This window comes from Antechinus flavipes, chromosome 6 (genome assembly GCF_016432865.1).
Source record: "Antechinus flavipes isolate AdamAnt ecotype Samford, QLD, Australia chromosome 6, AdamAnt_v2, whole genome shotgun sequence".
NCBI lineage: Eukaryota > Metazoa > Chordata > Mammalia > Dasyuromorphia > Dasyuridae > Antechinus > Antechinus flavipes.
This window is the reverse complement of record NC_067403.1, coordinates 248,248,618-248,266,404: the sequence shown is the minus strand read 5'-3', so window position 1 is coordinate 248,266,404 and position 17,787 is coordinate 248,248,618. Positions and strand designations below refer to the sequence as shown.

The following is a 17,787-nucleotide window of genomic DNA, read 5'->3' as shown; positions in this document are numbered from 1 at the left end:
TCAAAAAAGTGATTCTGTGATTTTTTTGGTTGGTAAAATCTTTTGTGTTAATTGAAAGGAGATGCCTGGTTTATACTTTGCAATGTTAGCTTTTGTAAAGATGAAATCTGCTAAATGTTTCTCCAAATTCTACATTGTGCTACCCTCCCTGAATGCTACTAAACATTTGATGAGGAAAACACTGTTGCCACAAAAGATACTGGCAATATCAAAGGTTAACCATTAAGCAATGCTATACTTTTTAATCAGTGAAATTATAAATGGATAATAACATTAACAGAAATGACATGTCCCTATTTTCTACATCAGTAAACCAAGATCTTTACAAAACACTGGCACTTGAAGTAACTTTGATTAATGTTTTTGGTGAGACAAATGGTAAAATGACTAAGTGTCAAGTGTGTGATATCAAATTTAAATTCAGCTGTTCCTCATTCCAGGACCACTGTCCTTCAACTGCACCACCTAGCTACACCTTTATCCCTATTTCAAGAAGCAAAATAAATTGAGAATTAAAGCTGCTTAGTGATTTGGCCAATGTCACCCAATTAGAAGCTGGTAGGTAGAAGCAGGACTAGAAACCTTTACAGGTCCCATTCTACCTCATTTTTCTAAAAACAAGTTAGGATGGCAAAGTATTCATGAGACAATTTTTCTTTTCCCATAATCAAAGCAGAATATAATTGTTTGTTTTGATCAGGAATTGGCAGCATGTCTGCCAAAACCTCCAAAGAAGCACAATCTCCCAAGAGCCTCAGAGCTCCCAGGTCTGCATAAAGTCCCTGGTTCAGCCACTGACATTGAAATATTCCACTATAGGGCTTAGTGCTTGGGATCCAGCACTTTTCTCCCCTAGATACTAGTGAAGTGTTTTTCCAATATGATTATATGTTTCCTAGTTTGGGACTTCAAGGCCAAAACTTGAATATAAAGTTTTTGTTTCTCTCTCCTTTTTGGGGGTGTTGGGCATATTTCTCTATATTAAGCTGGCTATGTTTGGGGATATCCAATTCAAGACTGTAGGGCTTACAAAGATACCAAAATAATAAAGTAGAAACACTGCTGCCGTGGAGTCAGGAAGACCAGTATAAAACTCTCCTCTATTTTAGACATTGACTCATTTTCCCCCTGGGTAAGTCCATTAAATTCAATTTCATTATTCATAAACTATACATAATTACACTTGCGATTCTTATTTCATAGGATTGTCTTAGAGCTCAAATTTTAGTTGCAGATATTTAAAATATAACCATAGGCAAGTTTACCTCAGTTTTCCCAACTTTAAAGTGGGAATAATAAAAGTACCTACATTACAGGGTTGTTGTAAGAATTAAATAAGATAATATCTATGAAGTGCAACCCAATGCTTTGCACATAATAGAATTCATATAAATGGTTCATTCCACTAATACAGATGCTAGTTTTTATTGTCTTTGGTATAAACTTTTATTTGTTCTGTTCTTCTAAATCCAAAGATCACTCTTTTTGATGCAGAAAATAGAAACAAAATACAAATTGAGTAGGTCAGCCTTTCCTTATCATTAATTGTTCACATTTTATTAGCATTAAGCATGAATCCAATTCTTTGATTTATCTTTGTTCCCCAAAATAGCCAAATTTTCAATTAAAAATACCTATCTCTTTGTATTATTTAGCTTTCTGGGCTTCTCTTAGTTCAAACAGAGCCCTGGCACACTCTGACTCTATTACTATAAGATAGGATTAGCTTTGCATTCAACCTTGGTTATCTTCCCTCTAAAATGCCTGGAATTGACTGCTCAAGCATAATGTGCATTATTGAAAATTTAAAATTTTCTTTTCCTTTTCTCAAATTTAAGGATGACTTACTTTCCTTTGTTTTGTGACATCCTTTTGTCAATTTTTCCTTTCCTTTTGTGACATCCCCATTCATTTTGATCCTACATGCTTTATGAGAATCAAACATAGAATGACATTTTCTTATATTTGTTCTTCCATTTTGCACTTTTAGTGGATAAAAATATCATTGTAATCACTCAATACCTGTTATTTGAAGAAAGAGACAGAGATAGATTAGATGAGAGAGAGAGAGAGAGAGAGAGAGAGAGAGAGAGAGAGAGAGAGAGAGAGAGAGAGAGAGAGAGAGAGAGAAAACAAATGAGAACTAACATGAGAGACAGGAGATACAGGTAGTTGATGAAAAAGGAAAAAAAAATCAAAGACAGAGAGACAAAGACAGAAATGAATATTCAAAGGAACAGAGAGAGAATTAGAAAGAAACAGATTCAGAATACAGTGGGCATTGAGTAACAAAGAGACAGAATAAAAGGTATAGAATAAGAAAAAACATTTTGGCAGAGGTCCAGATAATGGGAGACTCCCATCAGTTATATACCATTAAGAAGAGAAATGCTTTCCACTATGTATTCCCAATGGAGCTCCTGGATTCTTTATATTAGTATGTTTTCTCAGTTTTAAAATATAATATCCACCTGTAAACTATGGAATTTCATTCAATTTTTTTTCAAAGAAAGGAAAAAATTGTCCAGAAGATCAGTTGAGTCCTATTCATCGAATTTCAATGATTCCTTGACAGTCATAAATACACACACACACACACACACACAAAATATAACAACACAGCCAGTAACAGATAGTATGTGACAACCTACTTATAACTTCTATGAAAATTTGAAATGACTCATGATTATCCAGATGAAATTAATTACTCTAAGATTAAGAGAGTGATATACAATTGTAGAAGATTGTTTCAAGATGTAAAACTTAAAATTTTGCCTGGGAATGGACACAGACATAGTTGTCTGATGCCTAAAGGCCAACGTAGCTTAGTTCACACATTGAAGGTTACCAGTGGCTATTTGGTGAGTCAATAAGCATTTTTAAGAACCCTCTTTTGTGTCCAGCACCAGCTAAGCAGTGAAAAAACAAAAGAAGGTAAAATATACAGGCCCTGCTATCAAGGAGTCCCATCTTCTCTATGCAAATATCATATCAACTTATAAACAAACTATATACAAGATAAATTAGACATAATCAAAAGAGGGAAGGCACTTAAATTGAGGTCAGTGGATATTCTCTAGATAAGACTTTTTTTAGCTCAGATTTGAAGGAGACAGACTCCCAAATCAAAAATCCCTCTGGAATCCCTAAAAACTATATAGCCAATGAAAGGACAAAGTTTGTGGCTGCCTTCTATTTCCACAGTAGCCATGATGGAGAATTTAAAAAGGACAAGTTGAGTAAAGGAAATACATTTGAAAATCATACAAATATTCTTAAGTTACCCACCAGTGATTTTTTGGATGGATAACTCACATAACTACACCACTGGTGTCCACTAACTATTGTTGCTACTCAGGAACTGCTGACTTCAGTCTATTGCATTAACCTTAAGGTCACAATTAATCCTAAACAGGATCCCAATAAACTCTTGACCAGCTTTCTTTCAAGCTCCCCTACCTTCTTTGTTTTTAAACTTTGCTCTTATTCTGTTTTTTTTTTTTGCTCTCTTCCTTTGTTTCCTTTCTTCCTCCTTCTTCACAGTGAAACATGCATCAGAAAAGATTCACTTCTCTAATCTTGATCTATAGTAATCCCTCTTCAAATGCTTGTTTAGTCACAGGCTAAGACAATTCCCTTTCCTGAAATAGAAAATGTCTTTTGGAGGATTGTTAAATTTATAGTAAATTTTAAAAAGCAATAGGAAAAAGAACTGAGCATGTGTGTGTGTGTGTGTGTATTCTTTGACCCAACAATACAACTACTAGGTATTAATCCCAAAAGAGATTTTTTAAAAAGGAAAAGGATTGATACATGCAAAAATATTTATAGCAGCCTACTTTTCAGGGCAAAGAATTGAAAAGTGAAGAGATGATCATCAATTGTGGAATGGCTAAATAAATTGTAGTATGTGATTATGATGAAATATTATTGTTCTATGGAAAATGGTAAATAGGATGCTCTCAGAAAAACCTAGAAAGTCCTCCATGAGGTAAAACAAAGTGAACTGTCCTCTGTACAAAGTAATAGCAAAGTTATGGAATGATCAACTATCAATGACTTCACAATGACATTACACAATATAATGATCCATAACTATTCTGAAGAACTTTTGATGAAAATTGATATGCAAACTCAAAGAAAGAACTGATTGTGACTAAATACAAATTGAAGTAAACTATTTTTTTCTTTATTTTTCTTGAATTTTTTTTTGATGGGGGGAGGATATCTATATTTTCTTTCATAACATGGCTTTTATGGAAATTTTTTTTTGCATAATTTCACATGTGACTTCTTAATTAAAGTGGGAGTAGGGAGGAAGGGAGAGAATTTGGACTTCAAATTTTTAAAAACAAATGTAAAAATTATTTTGCATCCAGCTAGAGGAAATAAAAATATTAAATATTTTAAAAATAAATTTTAAAATTTTAAAATCATGAGATAATACAAGAGGTAATGTGAAGAGGGACTTTTTCTCTTTATGAGAAAATGGATGAGTGAATTTTGGGGACCTAGAATAAGAGCTATGACAGCTACCTAAAAGTTATTGGTCCTCACATAAGATAGGTTTCTGACCATATTGTATGTGTTGTTATGGATTTTTCTGAAGGTTAGTCTTTTGTTGCAGGGGAATGACATCACTGTCAAAAGGCATCTATGGAAAACAGATCTGAAATGGATGGGTTCCTCCTTAAAGGAATAACAGATGATCCAGAGCTTCAGGTTCCTCTCTTTATCATGTTCACTCTCATTTACCTCATCACTCTGGTAGGGAACCTGGGCATAGTAGCTTTGGTCTTCTGGGATTCCCACCTCCACACCCCCATGTACTTTTTCCTCAGTAACCTCTCTCTGGTAGATTTTGGTTTCTCTTCAACCGTTACTCCCAAGGTGATGGCTGGGCTCTTAAGAGGGGACAAGACCATTTCCTTTAATGGGTGTGCTACACAGCTGTTCTTTTTTGTAGCTTTTGCTACTACTGAAAGTTTTCTTTTAGCCACCATGGCCTATGATCGCCATGCAGCTGTGTGTAAGCCCCTACATTACACCACCACCATGACATCAACTCTATGTGCATCTCTTGTCTCTGGTGCTCACATCTGTGGATTTCTGACCTCCTCCATAGTCACAGGAAACATATTTAGACTTGCCTTTTGTAGGTCAAACATAGTGCATCACTTTTTCTGTGATATCCCCCCTCTCCTGGTTCTGTCTTGCTCTGCTATCCACCTCATTGAGTTAGTAGTCTTTATCTTAGGGTGTTTCACTGTCTTTTTCCCATTTCTTGTCATCTTTACTTCTTACTTGTTAATCTTCATCACCATCCTGAAGATCCGTTCTGCTGAAGGCCGCCAAAAAGCCTTCTCCACCTGTGCTTCCCATCTCACAGCAGTTTCTATATTTTATGGGACAATCTTCTTCATGTACTTCCAACCTAGTTCAAAGCATTCAATGGACTCAGACAAAATAGTGTCAGTGTTCTACACCACAATCTTTCCTATGTTGAACCCTCTGGTCTACAGTCTCAGGAACAAAGATGTCAAAAATGCTTACAGGAAAACTGTGATTGGACAGCAACTTAAATCAGATCATCTTTTTTTTTAGAGAGAAAATCTAGTCTGTACTTTTCCCACTCTGGGATATGATCATTCTATTTTTCTTATGCACAAAGAAGTGTAATTGATTTTTTTTCTTTTTCTTATTTTTTATAACTGCTCAGTTTATAGATATGTCTGTCTTCATAAATATAAACATATATATATACATATATGAATGTAAGTAGGTATATATGCATATACATTCTCTATATAAAAGGAGAAGAGAAATTTCTTCTATGTAAAAATCTAAAATACAATTCTATCAACAAATAGAAGGATTAGTATAAAGTGTATCCAAGAAAATTCCAAATCAATCGATAGGAGATTGTCTGGGCTGCTTTGGAAGCATCAGTTGTTGCTCTGTGGAGTTACAGGAAAATATGAAAAATGGCAGGCAGGATTCCACCTTTTGGCATGCATGGTGTTGAGAGGAGGGTCCATCTGGTGGGGTCTTGAAGGGGGAGAGGAGATTGCCCACCCATAGTGCCAGAAACAGAGCTGGCAGTGCTGGGCTCACTCTCCTGAAGAATGGAATTGATGAAGTTTCAAGGTGACATAGGAGTCCCCACCACCAAAAGAGATGGTGGCCTTCTTCCTCCTTGATTCATATCATGGGATTGATCCTCTCATCTGCCCTGACAATGAGGGAGCCATCTGAATGGCTGAAACCAAACAAAACAAGGTAGAGACAGGAAAGCAGGGAATCAAACAGGAGTTTAATTAATTTCAGAGTAAGGAAAAACTTCCTGCAAAAGTCCCCCTACTTAAAAGGAGGGCTTAACATGCAAAGGCAGAGTTTATATTCATGCAAAATCACGAATGGATTAGATCATGACACAATAATTAGATCTTGAGTAGCAGCTCTCATGGCAGACTCAGGGTGAACAATGAAGTCATTTATGGATTCTGTGGGAATAATCTGCCAGTTGATTGCCTCAGATTTTAAGGATCGTTAAAACATTCAGTGGGGTCCAGAACCAGAGATAGTATGACAGGAACAGGAGCAAAGTACCTGGTTCAGTTCACTTGGAAATATGATAAAAAGGATTGTGATCATGTCAGTAGATATGATGGATGATTTTTAGGTTCCCAAGAAATAGGAGGAGCTCCAACAAATCTACTCTCAGTGATTGCCTCGTGCTGGTCAAGGGAATACATTTTGCTAGAGAGTAAGATCATCCAGAGTACAAAGGATTGTGGGTTTGCCAAGTTCAAAGCATAGCCTGCTTGCTGGGACTCAGCTCCGGGAAACAAGATATCTTGTTTCCAAAAACAAATATCTTGATACTATCATTCAACATCAGGGAGATCTCGCCCTTCACCCAGAGCATCTAGTTTGATTGAACTAGAGAGATGTAAAATTGGATCAGCTGTTGACTACTTTAAATGTTGGGCATGCTTCTGCCAAAAGCTGTCGATCTCACTCCATAAGGCTTTTTATTCTTGTGTTTGAGGAGACCAGCTTTAAGTCCATATTCTCCTGTTTGCCCTTCATCTTCTTAGCATTTGCCAGGATTTTGGTAACATTTTCCTGTTGGACCTTTGTATCCTCATGCTTTATGCTAAAAAACACTGGTCACTTTCCTCTTGAAGTACTCTAGGAACTGCTCCTGGACTCAGATAAGGTATGAATGATGAAACATGGTGTCATCTTTCTCAGACTTCACCAGGCAACCTTGTTCAATGTGGACAAACTTCCAAAAACTAGACATATTGAGCTGTCAGATGAATCTTGCCATGTTGTCGTGTTTGAAGCTCTTTGGCAGTACGTATTTGGCAAACTGGGCTTGGTTAAACCATGGATGTTATTCCCAATCAGGGCCCAACAGATTATCAGATCTGTCCTCAGATTTGACCTGTCCTCGGGTCATTCATTAGGGCTACAACTTGATCCAGATCATTCACTTTAGGTCCACAGAGTGGTCAGCAATGTAGGGTCATTGGTAGGTTCTGACATACTAGGTCCTCTAGGAAACTCCATTCTAGGAGCTGGCAGAGTGGGCAGAGCAATGGTGTGACTTGAGGGAGGCAGAACCTGAGGTGGGCAGGGGCAGTGAAGGAAGTAAAGGGCTGGACTACTGAGAGTAGACCAGATAAAGAGGGAAGGAAAAGTTGAGGCTTAGTTCTTGTAGTTACTTGAGTTAAAGGAATAAAGAGGCCTCAGTCTCAGGCACCACTGTAGTCAATTCCTCTCCTCCTACCCACTGTGAAGACAGAACTTTGAGATCCAGCATAGCCTCTGCCATTTTGCAACGGGCTGGTCCCAAGTAGAATCCAAACTTTTTCAAAGTCAAAATCACCTAGTAGAAATTGTCATAGATTTAGAATTGGAGTTTGTTTTATATTTAGACACTTACATATCATATAGCCCTAGGCAAATTTCAGTCTCAGTTTCCTTATGTTTAAAGGATTTTTTTTTGCATCTCCTATCATATATTTATGTGTGTGTGTATATATATATATATATTAATGAATTTTATTATTCATTAGTTTAGTATTCATTTTAATACTTCAGGGATTCTTTCTCTCTATGAGAAATTGAAACAAGGAATTTCTGTGACCTAGAGTGACTACAACACAACTGAAAACTACTTTCATGTTTTTGGCCCCTCAGTTTCTTATTTCTGTACCTAACATAAGACAAGTCTCTGACCGTGTTTTGTCTTGGCATCATTTTTCATGCAGAGTGGCTTTTTCTGATAGTTGCTCTTTTGTTGTAGGTGAATGGCATTACTCTTGAATGATATCTTGCAATACCTCAGTTTCCCTGAATTATTATGCTGTACCCTGAATAAAATATTATGGCCACCCCCCCTTTTCTTTACCCCATTAAGCTCTGGTCACTCTCACATTCCAGTGAGTCACAAACTCCAGATGGTTTATCTCAAGTGCCTGAGTATCTCTTGCCTAAGACTCATTTATTCCTACACTCAATTTTCTTACCCTGACCTCCATCCTGTCAGGATTAAAGTGATGGTCCTTCCTTAAATTATGATTTACCCAGGGTTCTGCCCCCTCCTGCCTTTGTTTCCCTGATAGCCAGAACCCTATAAAAGTCTCTGGCATTGCTGGATGCTTTGAAACAAGACTCTCATTCAGCCAGCTAGTTTTAACTAGCTCAAATTCTCCACTATTAATATATTAAAAACCTAATCTCTATAAATAAATTAGAAGAACATAGGATAGTTTTCCTCTCAGACCTGTGGAAGAGGAAGGAATTTATGAGCAAAGAAGAACTAGAGATCATTATTGATCACAAAATAGGTAATTTTGATTATATTAAGTTAAAAAGTTTTTGTACAAACAAAACTAATGCAGACAAGATTAAAAGAGAAGCAATAAATTGGGAAAAAAATTATAGTCAAAGGTTCTGATAAAGACCTCATCTCCAAATATATAGAGAATTGACTCAACTTTATAAGAAATCAAGCCCATTCTCCAATTGATAAATGGTCAAAGGATATGAAGAGACAAGTTTCAGATGAAGATATTGAGACTATTTCTAGTCATATGAAAAGGTGCTCCAAATTATTATTGATCAGAGAAGTGCAAATTAAGACAACTCTGAAATACCACTACACACCTCTCAGATTGGCTAAGATGATGACAAATGTTGGAGGGGATGTGGGAAAACTGGGACACTGATACACTGTGAATGAATCAAACCATTCTGGAGAACAATTTGGAACTATACTCAAAAAGTTATGAAACTGTGTATACCCTTTGACCCAGCAGTTTTACTATTGGGCTTATATCCCAAAGAGATTTTTTTTATTTTTTAATAACTTTTTATTGATAGAACGCATGCCAGGGTAATTTTTTACAGCATTATCCCTTGCATTCACTTCTGTTCCAATTTTTCCCCTCCCTCTCTCCACCCCTTCCCCCAGATGGCAAGAGTCCCCAAAGAGATCTTAAAGAAGGGAAAAGGACCCACATGTGCATAAATGTTTGTGCAACCTTTTTTATAATGGTTAGAAATTGTAAATTGAATGAATGCCCAGCAATTGGAGAATGGCTGAATAAATTGTGGTATATTAATGTTACGGAATATTATTGTTCTGTAAGAAATGACCAACAGGATGATTTCAGAGAGTCTTGGAAAGACTTACACGAACTGATGCTAAATGAAATGAGCAGAACCAGGAGATCTTTATACATGTCAATAACAAGATTATACAATGATCAATTCTGATGGATGTGGCTCTCTTCAGTGATAAGATGATTCAAACCAGTTCCAACTGTTCAGGAATGAAGAGAGTCAGCTACACCCAGAGAAGGAACACTGGGAACTGAGTCTGGAACACAACATAGGACTTCCACCCTCTCTGTTATTGTTTGCTTGCATTTTTGTTTTCCTTCTCAGTTTTTTTTTTACTTTCTTTCTAGATCAGATTTTTCTTGTGCAGCAAGATAACTGTATAAATATGTATACATATATTGGATTCAACATATACTTTAACATATTTAACATGTATTAGGCTACTTACCATTAAGGGAATGGGGTGGGGAAAGGAGGGGAAAAATTGGAATTGAAGGTTTTGCAAAGGTCAATGTTGAAAAGTTACTACTTTTGCCACCAAAGATACTAGCGGTGTCAATGGTCAACCATTGAACATCACTATAGTTTTTTTTTTAATCAACAACACTACAAATGAATAATAATATCAACAGAAATGGTATGTGTTTCTATTTTCTAAGTTAATGAACCATAGTCTTTATGTAACATTTACATCTGAAATGACTTATAATCCATGATTAGATTAATGATCTCTGAGAACAAGGGTTGTTTTACTTCTCAGTGTATATCTTCAGCACTGGGAACAGTACTTTGTTCATAAATAGGCACTGAATAAATGTTTTCCCCCATTCATTTATTCATTTCAACATTTTATGGTTGACAATAAAGCATAAAAGGTAAACCACATAATTCCCTTCAATTAACACAATAAATTTTTATCAATCAAGAAAATCACGGTCATTATTGTCAGGGCAGAACATCAATATGTTGAAGAATTTTTATTTTGTGCACATCATTACTATGTTATACAGGATATTTGGATCAGGGTTGAGCTTTGTTTCCCTTTTTTGTCCATGAATTTCAACAAATACCTTGCAAGAACTTACTTTGTGAAAGGTTGGAATAGGAATCAGAATAGTTCCACAGGCTAGAGGTACAGTGCTTTAATGCAAATTTCCTTTTAATGGTACACAAACTCTTTAGAGGTTTGGAATGATAATTCACAGAGTTAGAGCCAACCAAATTTTCTTGATGCCACAAACTAATAATTACTCAATTATATTTCATGCGCCTTTTCCCTTCTGTGAAAGCAAGCGTGCACATATCTGAACAATTTTAGGCTGGTTTTTCTGCAGCAATATGAAACTTTCAAGATCATGGACACAATCATTTGGGGATGTGTGCAAATTTTACATTCAACTCTTGGGCTATTTCTGATAAGTTTGAGGGATTCTTTCAATTCTTCAACATTTCAAATCATTTCCACAATGTCACAAAGGTTCTACATTTGAGTGCAGATTGATTCTCAATGGATGGCCACATATAAGTACTGTTCTTCCTTTTCATTCCATCATCCCAGAATAGTTCCCTTATTTCCTTCTGTTACTATATAAATAATCAGCTGAGAAATCTAATGTTGTTATGTTACAAAGATGATATGCAACTTTGTGTTGTTGAAAGCAAATTGTCAGAAGATTTGGAAAGGGGGTTCACAGATCATTCTCATTAAAAACCTTCTTGAAACCATCTTGGATTATTAGAAGTGTACTGTGGAAACCTATTTTATGTTGCGTCTCATTGTAATGGTAAGGCTGGAGATTCCAATTTAACTCTTCCTCTACAGATGTTATTGTTTTTCAACTTGACAAATTCTCATATGACTGGGTTAGTAACACTGGTCAGGCATTCAACAGAGCTTCTGTGGGGATATAGCCAGTGTATGAGTACTAGGATGGTGATGATGATAATAATGATGGTAATGGTAGTTGGTAGTTATACAGCATCCTCATATACCAAATAGAGAATTAAATGCTTTATAAGTACCATCATTCTTGATCTGCACAATCAACCTGGGAGCAGGTATTATTATTATCCTCATTATATAGTTGAGGTAAAACTAAAGCAAACAGAGGTTCAATGATTGGGAGCTAATGTCTGTAGACAGATTTGAATTCAGGACTGTGACTAATACAAGATTTTGTTTTGTTGTTGTTATTTTGAGGTAAACAAGGTAAAGTGACTTGCCCAGAGTCACACTGCAAGGTAAAATCAAGTGTCTAAAGTTATATTTGAGCTCAGGTGTTCCTGATTCAAGGACCAGTATCTGTTCACTGCACAACCAGGTTGCACAATTATACCCATTTCAAAGAAGAATAAATTGAGATTTGCTGTTGTTCAATGACTTGGACAATGTCCCCAAGTTAGGAGATGGAAGAAGCAGGACTAGCCTCTCCCAGGTCCCATTCTATCTCACGTTGCTAAAAACAAGCAAAGAATCACAAAATATCCATGAGAAAATTGTTCTTTTCCCATAATCAAAGCAAAATATAATTGTTTATTTTGTTCAGGAATTGGCAGCAGATCTGCCAAAATCTCCAAGGAAGCACAACCTCCCAAGAGCCTCAGAGCTCCCAAGTCTGCATAAAGTCCCTGGTTCAGCCACTGACATTGAAATATTCCACTATAGGGCTTAGTGCTTGGGATCCAGCACTTTTCTCCCCTAGATACTAGTGAAGTGTTTTTCCAATATGATTATATGTTTTCTAGTTTGGGACTTCAAGGCCAAAACTTGAATATAAAGTTTTTGTTTCTCCTTTTTGGGGGTCTTGGGCATATTTCTCTATATTAAGCTGGCTATGTTTGGGGATATCCAATTCAAGACTGCAGGGCTTACATAGATACCAAAATGGTATAGTCAAAACACTGCTGGACATGGAGTCAGGAAGACCAGTATAAAACTCTCCTCTATCTCAGACATTGACTCATTTTCCCCATGGGTAAGTCCATTAACTTCAATTTCCTTTTTCATAAACTATACATAATTATACTTGAAATACTTATTTCATAGGATTGTCTTAGAGCTCAAATTTCAGTTGCAGATATTTAAAATATAAACATAGAGAAGTTTACATCAATTTTCCCAACTTTAAAATGGGGATAATAAAAGTACCTACATTACAGGGTTGTTGTAAGAATCAAATAAGATAATATCTATGAAGTGCAACACAATGCTTTGCACATAATGGAATACATATAAATGGTTTTCCCCTTCTTTCCACTAGTATAGATGCTAGTTTTTATTGTCTTTGGTATAAACTCTTATTTGTTCTTTTCTTCTAAATCCAAAGATCATTCTTTTTGTTACAGAAATAGAAACAAAATGCAAATTGAGCAGATCAGCCTTTCTCTATCATTAATTGAACACGTCTTATCAGCCTTGAGCATGAATCCAATTCTTCAATTAATCTTTGTTTCTCAAAATAGCCAAATTTTCAATTAAAAACATCTTTTTTTTTGTATTATTTAGCTTTCTGGACTTCCCTTGGTTCAAACAGAGCCCTGACACACTCTGGCTCTATTACTATAAGATAGGATTAGCTTTGCATTTAATCTTGATTACCATTCTTTTATTTTTTCTTTTCTATAATTTTTTCATATCTTTCATTTTCCCCTATATATCTTAAAATTTTCCTTCTTGAGCCTTCTTATCCCTTCAAGTTTGAAGATAGAATCCTCCTTAATCCTCCCTCTAAAATGCCTGGAATTGACTGCTCAAGCATAAGGTTCATTATTGACAATTTATAATTTTCCTTTCATTTTCTCAAATTTTAGGATGACTTACTTTCCTTTGTTTTATGACAACCTTTTCTCAATTTTTCCTTTCCTTTTGTGACATCCCATTGACTTATTTTCCTTTGTTTTGTGACATCCTTTTCTCAATTTTTCTTTTCCTTTGGTGACATCCCCATTCATTTTGATCCTACCATATGATTCTAAATGCTTTATGATAATCAAATATAGAGTGACCTTTTCTTATATTTGTTGTTCCATTTTGCACTTTTAGTGGGTAAAAATATCGTTTTAATCAATCAATCAATATCTGTTATTTGAAGAAAGAGACAAAGATAGATTAGATGAGAGACAGAGAGACAGAGAGAGAGAGAGAGAGAGAGAGAGAGAGAGAGAGAGGAGATGCAGGTAGTTGATGAAAAAGGAAAAAGAATTCAAAGGCAGAGAGACAGAGAGAGAAACAAATATTCAAAGAAACAGAGAGAGAATCAGAAATTAACAGAGACACAGTACATTGGGCATTGAGTAACAAAGAGACAGAATAAAAGGTGTAGAATAAGAGAAAACATTTTGGCAGATGTCCAGATAATGGGAGACTCCCATCAGTAACATACAATTAAGAACAGAAATGCTTTCCACTATGTGTTCCCAATGGAGCTCCTGGATTCTTTATGTTGGTATATTTTCTCAGTTTTAAAATATAATATCCACCTGTAAACTATGGTATTTCATTCAATTTTTTTTTCAAATAAAGAAAAAATTGCCCAGATCTCTTAGGAGTCCTATTCATCAAGTTTCAATGGTTCTTGACAGTCACACACACACACACACACACACACACACACACACACACACACACACACACACATATAACAATACAGCCTGTAACAGATAGCATATAACAGCCTACTTATAACTTCTATGAAAATTTGAAATGACTCATGATTATCAGGATGAAATTAATTACTCTAAGATTAAGAGAGTGATACACAATTGTGGAATTTCTTTCAAGCTGTAAAACTTAAAATTATGCCTGGGAATGGACACAGACATAGTTGTCTGATCCCTAAAGGCCAACTTAGCTTAATTCACACATGAAAGATTACTAGTGGTCATTTGGTGAGTCAATAAGCATTTTTAAGGACCCTCTTTTGTGTCCAGCACCAAGCTAAGCACTGAAAAAAACAAGGAAAGTAAAATACAGGCCCTGCTATCAAGGAGTCCCATATTCTCTCTGCAAATACCATGCAAATATCAACTTACAAACAAACTATATACAGGATAAATTAGACATAATCAAAAAAGGGAAGGCACTTAAATTGAGATCAGTGGATATCCTCTAGATAAGACTTTTTAGCTCAGATTTGAAGGAGGCAGACTCCAAAATCAAAAATCCTCTGGAATCTCTAAAAACTATATAGCCAATGAAAGGACAAAGTTTGTGGCTGCCTTCTATTTCCACAGTAGCCATGATGGAGAATTTAAAAAGGGACAAGTTGGATAAAGGAAACACATTTAAAATTCATGCAAATATTGTTAAGTTATCCACCAGTGATCTTTTGGATGGATGACTCATATAATATGCCACTGGTGTCCACTGACTACTGTTCCTACTCAGGAACTTCACTCCATTGCTTTAACCTTAAGGTCACAATTAATCCTTAACAGTATCCCAGTAAATTCTTGATCAGCTTTCTTTCAAGCTCTCCTATCTTCTCTGTTTTTAAACTTTGCTCTTATTCTGTTTTGTTTTTTGCTCTTTTCCTTTATTTTTTTCTTCCTCCTTCATCACAGTGAAACATGCATCAAAAAAGATCCACTTCTCCAAACCTGATCTATAGTAGTCCTTCTTCGAATGCTTGCTTTGTCACAGGCTAAGGCAATTCCCTTTCCTGAAGTAGAAAATGTCTTTTGGGGGATTGTTAAATTCATGGTAAATTTTAAAAAGCAACAGGAAAAAGAACTGAGTTTATAAATACACACACACACACACACACACACACACACACATCCTTTGAGGCAACAATACAACTACTAATCATTAATCCCAAAAGAGATTTTTAAAAAAGGAAAAGTATTGATATGTTCAAAAATATTTTTAGCAGCCTTCTTTTCAGGGCAAAGAATCAAAAATTGAAGAGATAACCATCAATTGTGGAATGGCTAAATAAAAATTGAAGAGATAACCATCAATTGTGGAATGGCTAAATAAATTGTAGTATGTAATTATGATGAAATATTATTGTTCTATGGAAAATGGTGGATAGGATGCTCTCAGAAAAACCTAGAAAGTCCTTCATGAGGTAAAACAAAGTGAATTGTCCTGTGTACAAAGTAATAGCAAAGTTATGGAATGATCAACTATCAATGACTTCACAATGACATTACACAATATAATGATCCATAATTACTCTGAAGAACTTTTGATGAAAATTGGTATGCAAACTCAAAGAAAGAACTGATTGTGAATAAATACAAATTGAATTAAACTATTTTTCTTTATTTTTCTTGAATTTTTTTTGATGGTGGGAGGATATCTACATTTTCTTTCATAACATGGCTTTTATGGAAATTTTTTGCATAATTCCATATGTGACGTCTTAATTAGGGTGGGAGTAGGGAGGAAGGGAGAGAATTTGGAACTCAAATTTTTAAAAACAAATGTAAAAATTATTTTGCATCCAGCTGGAGGAAATAAAAATATTAAATATTTTTAAAATAAATTTTAAAATTTTAAAATCATGAGATAATACAAGAGGTAATGTGAAGAGGGACTTTTTCTCTTTATGAGAAAATGGATGAGTGAATTTTGGGGACCTAGAATAAGAGCTATGACAGCTACCTAGATGTTATTGGTCCTCACATAAGATAGGTTTCTGACCATATTGTATGTGTTGTCATGGATTTTTCTGAAGGTTAGTCTTGTGTTGCAGGTGAATGACATCACTGTCAAAAGGCATCTATGGAAAACAGATCTGAAATGGATGGGTTCCTCCTTAAAGGAATAACAGATGATCCAGAGCTTCAGGTTCCTCTCTTTATCATGTTCACTCTCATTTACCTCATCACTCTGGTAGGGAACCTGGGCATAGTAGCTTTGATCTTCTGGGATTCCCACCTCCACACACCCATGTACTTTTTCCTCAGTAATCTCTCTCTGGTAGATTTTGGTTTCTCTTCAACTGTTACTCCCAAGGTGATGGCTGGGCTCTTAAGAGGGGACAAAACCATTTCCTTTAATGGGTGTGCTACACAGCTGTTCTTTTTTGCAGCTTTTGCTACTACTGAAAGTTTTCTTTTAGCCACCATGGCCTATGATCGCCATGCAGCTGTGTGTAAGCCCCTACATTACACCACCACCATGACATCAACTCTATGTGCATCTCTTGTCTCTGGTGCTCACATTTCTGGCTTTCTGACCTCCTCCATAGTCACAGGAAACATATTTAGACTTGCCTTTTGTAGGTCAAACATAGTGCATCACTTTTTCTGTGATATCCCCCCTCTCCTGGTTCTATCTTGCTCTGATATCCATATCACTGAGTTAGTAGTCTTTATCTTTGGGTCATTCAATGCCTTTTTTCCATTTCTTGTCATCTTTACTTCTTATTTGCTAATCTTTATCACCATCTTGAAGATCCGTTCTGCAGAAGGCCGCCAGAAAGCCTTCTCCACCTGTGCTTCCCATCTCACGGCAGTGAGCATATTTTATGGGACAGTCATCTTCATGTACTTCCAACCCAGCTTCAACCATTCAATGGACTCAGATAAGGTGGTGTCAGTGTTCTACACCATGGTCATTCCTATGTTGAATCCTCTGGTCTACAGTCTCAGGAACAAAGATGTCAAAAATGCTTATAGGAAAACTGTGATGGGACAGCACCTTAAATCAGATCATTTTTTTTCTTAGAGAGAAAATCTAGTCTGTACCTTTCACACTCTGGGATATGATCATTCTATTTTTCTTATGCACAGAGAAGTGTAATTGATTTTTTCTTTTTCTTATTTTTTATAACTGCTCAGTTTATAGATATGTCTGTCTTCATAAACATAAACATATATATACATATATGAATGTAGGTAGGTATATATGAATATACATTCTCTATATAGAAGGAGAAGAGAAATTTCTTTCATGTAAAAATTTAAAATAAAATTCTATCAACAAATAGAAGGATTAGTATAAAGTGTAGACAAGAAAAGCCCAAACCAATTGATAGGAGGTTGTTGTTGCTCTGTGGAGTTGTTGGAAAATATGAAAAATGGCAGGCAGATTCCACCTTATGGCATTCATGGTGTTGAGAGGAGGGTCCATCTGGAGGGGACATGAAGAGGGAGAGGAGATGGTCCACCCATAGTACCAGAAACAGAGCTGGCAGT

The 17,787-nt window shown here is 35.8% G+C and overlaps 2 protein-coding genes across 2 annotated transcripts; both read left to right on the top strand.

Annotated features, from left to right (window-relative positions):
- The first annotated feature begins 4,656 nt into the window (after positions 1-4,656).
- Positions 4,657-5,604, top strand: LOC127541624 (olfactory receptor 5B12-like). The gene has a single exon (XM_051966844.1). It carries the CDS (start codon positions 4,657-4,659, stop codon positions 5,602-5,604), a length of 948 nt encoding a protein of 315 aa, XP_051822804.1.
- Positions 5,605-16,369: 10,765 nt separating this feature from the next.
- Positions 16,370-17,317, top strand: LOC127541623 (olfactory receptor 5B12-like). Its single transcript, XM_051966843.1, has one exon. It carries the CDS (start codon positions 16,370-16,372, stop codon positions 17,315-17,317), a length of 948 nt encoding a protein of 315 aa, XP_051822803.1.
- The last annotated feature ends 470 nt before the right edge of the window (positions 17,318-17,787 follow it).

What these genes read in the sequence shown, in the direction of transcription:
- LOC127541623 (XM_051966843.1), top strand. Translation starts at nt 16,370, where the DNA reads ATGGAAAACAGATCTGAAATGGATGGGTTCCTCCTTAAAGGAATAACA.
- LOC127541624 (XM_051966844.1), top strand. Translation starts at nt 4,657, where the DNA reads ATGGAAAACAGATCTGAAATGGATGGGTTCCTCCTTAAAGGAATAACA.